The following is a 4880-nucleotide window of genomic DNA, read 5'->3' on the forward strand; positions in this document are numbered from 1 at the left end:
GCCTCTTACTGCTCTAGGGACGGTAAATAATAGACCATGCCAGTGACATAGATCGTCGTATTTAATTACAGTCGGTCCCCTATTAACAGGCCACCCTCCATCGAAGCGGCCACTTTCCAAAGTCCCGAATTATTTGTCAGTAAAGTGCTGTATTCGATACCTTTATTCAACGGTCACCTCTATTATGCGGCCGCGGCCACCTTTTTGCTGTTGCAAGTTTAGTATTTATTGGATTTTAGCTCTATTAAGCGGCCAGCAAATTACCTTTCAAGCAAAATCAGGTGACAGATAATAAAAAGGTGATAAATGATAACAACAAGAACTGCAATTTAATCTCCATTGTAATGACACCGATCAACTCCAACACTTTGCCCAGTTTCGCGGTTACCAGGTCCTTGCCCTGTCTATCGGCAAGGCAAATGACTTGATCTCCTCGTTACAACTCCGAGCTCCACAACAGCAAACAGCAGTGACGAATTATTTTAAATTATTTGTCCGTGAAATGTTTTGAGCTAATTTTTTTACAGACTGTTAATGCATAAAACGCCTAAGAAACTTGATGTTTTTGTTACCTAGATTTGCATATTTTTCTGTACATACTCAACACTAAAAAATACTGTACTTATCGACTACATGTTCTCTGTGTTAGAGCTAGAACTTTGCACGGACTTGAAATGCGCAAATACAGGGAACTCAATGTTTTGTTTCAATGATTTTTGCATTTATCTTCACATATGTTTACTTTTTAACAAGCGTTTTGCTATATAGAGGCAATAAAATTACGTTGACCGCCATTTCTACCCAATTTATATTGTACCTCAGAGTTGAAGACTTTTGTGGACAACTTGTCGTAGAAGCGCTAGCATACTTTATTTTAATTCATTTCTCTTCCATATGAAAACCAAACTTCACTGGAACTAAATTTTCTGTGGGGACGGAAAAGATATATATTCCTCCGAATATTCTTTGTGTAGGAACTCAAAGAGTTTTCCATAGCTGAAGTGATGAATACAGCATATATCTTTATCGGTTTCTTGTTGGTGCTTTTAAATTTCCATTTCATTATTTTCTTTTCTCTTTTCAAGTATGACAGGCTGTTACTTCTCCATTTTTTATTTCCTTTTCCTCTGCTTTTTTTGGGGAGCTTGGCTATACAACACTGGTGCCCAGCAAGGTGAGAAAACAAGTTTTAATTTATTGCTAATTCCAAACCAAAGGGCGTCATTAGCTGTTTTTATGTTGGAGGCATTTACATCGTCTAAGACGTTAGACCTACAGACGCCCGTTTGTCGAACGTTCCATTAACTTACCTGGCCGTAAAACTATCAGTGCATACACAATGTTCTTAGAATCATTACTGATTACTGCATGGAAGCTAAATATATTTTTTTATCTTTGATGCAATTTACTGGGAAAAAATCCCGCTAGGCTATCACTCTTTGGACATGCAAAAAGTCAAATCGGTTTTTGAGCGAGAATGTTAGTTCAGGCAGAGTACAAAATGCGAGATTTCGTCTGCGAAAAAGTCTGAACGTTAATTTAACTTGTTTCATTTTGGCATTTAAACTTTCGGTCCCCAATATCACTCGTTTCTTTAAATAAAATCTTAAATCATGACGATTTTTTTTTTGTTTTACGTACTGCCGTTTCACCGAGCGGTGAGGGTAAAAAGCGAATGAGTTTGCGGAATAGCATGTAGCATGACGTGCGGGATGGCATAATTATGCGAAATATACGAGATATGCGGAATGAAACTAAATTAACTGAAGAGCTCGTCCTGTTTCGGGTCAACTTTATAAGAGCAGCAGTTTTTTCTATGTTGTGTACTCTAGCCGAATATTAAACAAATAAACAACAGATCAAGGATTAGAAAATAAAGGCCTGGGGTAGAAAATGTCTTATCTCTGGTTAGGAAAAAAGTGAGGGTGAAGAAATCGATGACTACTGTTTATAGGTTTCGCATTTTTACAAGAATATTTCTATGATTATGAATATATGAAACGTATGTCTGAACTGCGGGTGAAAGATTAAATGGAAGAAAGACCCTCGCAATTCTTTACGCAACTTTTAACTGAGCAGCTACGAAGAGAAAGCCTGAAAAACCTCAACGATGCCTTTAGAAAGTTTAATGGCTTTTAATAGCTACGTGCATTGTAATAAATATGAATTCGAGCTGTCGTAAAATATAACGACAGATTTTCGTGTTTCGTAATTAAAGTTGTGCTCATCATTTGTTTGGACCCTGACCCTAATCACGCGAACATCACACCACATGACGAAAAAGGCCAATCACAAAGCCTGTAAGTTAGAAATCCCTTCGATCTTTCTTTCCTTCTCTCTTTGCCAGAATTTTTTATTCATACTTGATTTTTTTATAACGATGTTTATGACTAAGAACTTTACTTTTTTTCGTAGGGTGCTGTCGAGCTATAAAATTTCTGCCACCAAAGCATGGTTATTACCTGAAAGGTCACGTAATTTTGAATCTTACCATTGAAAACAATTTCATCAGATCATGTGAACATCGTTGCGTTATGGAAAGCGAATGCGTTTCAGTCAACATTGGACCACCAATTGACCGGAACAAAATTATTTGTGAGTTGAGTAATTCGGATCACTTCCAGTATCCGGGAGACGTAATAAGAAGGCCTGAATGGGCATATGGAGCCACTGAGGTATCAATTATAGATCTGAAAAAATAAATAAGTAGTTATGCGTTTGAAAATAGCGTGTTATTTAACATCACAACGTGAACTTAAGAAAAGTGTGATAATTAAAAATGAACTGTGGGAATTATATTCCTGTCATTTTGTTTGGCTAATTGCAGCAGGTTTAACAACTCATAATCCCGCTCCAAGGATAAAACCTTCCCGGAACCAAACATGGTCAACTTTGCTCTAATGTAAAGCGAATCAACTTGCAGCAAAAATCACTGATTTAGCAGACTTAAGTAAGAAATAAGTGTCGATACTAAGGGCGTTTTCCATTTGTCAGAACTGTCTAGCCAGTTCAATTGTTTGTAAATGGAATGCACCAATTTGAACGACAGTTTATATGCCACACTTTTGAATTGGTTCAAAATGACACACTACTCTCAGAATGTGCCCTTTGGAATAATTCAAGGAATCAGCCCTTCAAACAATGACAGACTCCATTTATGGATCGGACGAACCAGTCTGGCTGACCAGTTCTGACAAATGGAAAACACCCTAGTACTAACATTCAAATCAGAATGAATACTTAATTGTTGAGCGGTGAATTGTTTAAAAAACGGCCAAGGGCCTGCTACAGCACCGTGTTGAGATATAGGGCTTTAGCTTATACTCCTCACCCCCCAGTTAAAGAGTTTTACAATTCAAGTTGTCTTATGAAAAAAGCTTTTTCTTTACTGAAATACTAAAAGATCCAAAACACTACACAAAATCAATAACATTAAATGGCAGGGACATCGTACTCCTTTTGTTGTATCGAAATTATATATTGAAATTATTCAGTTTTGCCTCGAGCAGCTGAAGCATATCGCAATTTTTGGCACCTTTCTTGGTTAGTCATGTGATTGACACTTGCTGGCTTTCACGGTTCACTTTTTTCCTGCATTTATGTTTACAGTAGGTTTTAACAAAATAATTATTTTATGCGGACTTGCTTTTATCAAGTGCATGACTATAACCAGCTGGGTACTATATGCCTCGTTCGTCAGTTTAAATTTGATATTGTGACCTAGCTCGGAGAGGATAGAAGCGGTGTATTACAAATATGTTTATTTTTTCCCATCAGAATCTTTGCTCGATCAACAAACCTTGCATCAACAACGCCAAATGCCTGTTGGGCTACACTGACAAAAAGTACCTCTGTGTATGTGCATCCGGATTTACAGGAGAAAATTGTGAAAAAGGTAAATATTAAAAGTTTATTCAGCTCATTTACTCAGCTATAATTTGCCTTTCCATTGGTAATTAGCCTATTTAATTTCATCCTTGCCTTATTAGTGTACTCATTTAATATAATTCTCCAATTCTCTAGATATCGATGAATGCAACAACGGCATCCACGACTGCAACAGAAATGCAATCTGTATTAACAAGCCTGGACACTTTTACTGTACTTGTAACTCGGGTTACAGTGGGGATGGTCACTTATGTTCAGGTATAATTTGTTGTCTTGTTTTCCAAGATGTATGTTTGTGTTCAGGTCATTTTCCTGTTCCCTTCAAAAAGCCAGTTCAGTTTCATTTTTGCCATCAGTGTACTCATCCAATATAATTCTGCAATTCTCTAGATATCGATGAATGCAACAACGGTATCCACGACTGCAACGGAAATGCAACCTGTATGAACACTGCTGGACACTTTAACTGTACTTGTAACTCGGGTTACAGTGGGAATGGTCACTTATGTTCAGGTATAGTTTGTTGTCTTGTTTTCCAAGATGTATGTTTGTGTTTAGGTCATTTTCCCGTTCCCTTCATAAAGCCAGTTCAGTTTCATTCTTGCCTTATCAGTGTACTCATCCAATATAATTCTCCAATTCTCTAGATATCGATGAATGCAAACACGGCATCCACAACTGCAACAGAAATGCAACCTGTATGAACACTGCTGGACACTTTAACTGTACTTGTAACTCGGGTTACAGTGGGGATGGTCACTTGTGTTCAGGTATAATTTGTTGTCTTGTTTTCCAAGATGTACGTTTGTGTTTAGGTCATTTTCCCGTTCCCTTCATAAAGCCAGTTCAGTTCATTCTTGTCTGATCATTTTACGTCTCTTTTATTATGCTCGAATAATCTAGATATCGATGAATGCAGCAACGGCATCCACGACTGCAATGAAAATGCAACATGTATGAATACTGCTGGACACTTTAACTGTACTTGTAAC

The 4880-nt window shown here is 37.4% G+C and overlaps 1 protein-coding gene across 1 annotated transcript in view; it reads left to right on the plus strand.

Annotated features, from left to right (window-relative positions):
* Window positions 1–1058: 1058 nt before the first annotated feature.
* Window positions 1059–4880, plus strand: part of LOC146485783 (uncharacterized) — an 11671-nt gene continuing 7849 nt past the window's right edge. Inside the window, exons 1-7 of the mRNA XM_085103130.1 lie at window positions 1059–1174; window positions 2416–2675; window positions 3778–3895; window positions 4024–4146; window positions 4279–4401; window positions 4536–4658; window positions 4792–4880. The exon at window positions 4792–4880 is cut by the window's right edge and continues 34 nt beyond it. Coding sequence (XP_084959256.1) covers window positions 1087–1174; window positions 2416–2675; window positions 3778–3895; window positions 4024–4146; window positions 4279–4401; window positions 4536–4658; window positions 4792–4880 — 924 coding nt within the window. The 5' untranslated portion in view covers window positions 1059–1086. The remainder of the gene's footprint in view (window positions 1175–2415; window positions 2676–3777; window positions 3896–4023; window positions 4147–4278; window positions 4402–4535; window positions 4659–4791) is intronic.

The sequence above is a fragment of the Pavona decussata genome, unplaced genomic scaffold (assembly GCF_977016875.1).
Source record: "Pavona decussata unplaced genomic scaffold, jaPavDecu1.1 SCAFFOLD_25, whole genome shotgun sequence".
NCBI classification, from domain to species: Eukaryota; Metazoa; Cnidaria; class Anthozoa; order Scleractinia; family Agariciidae; genus Pavona; species Pavona decussata.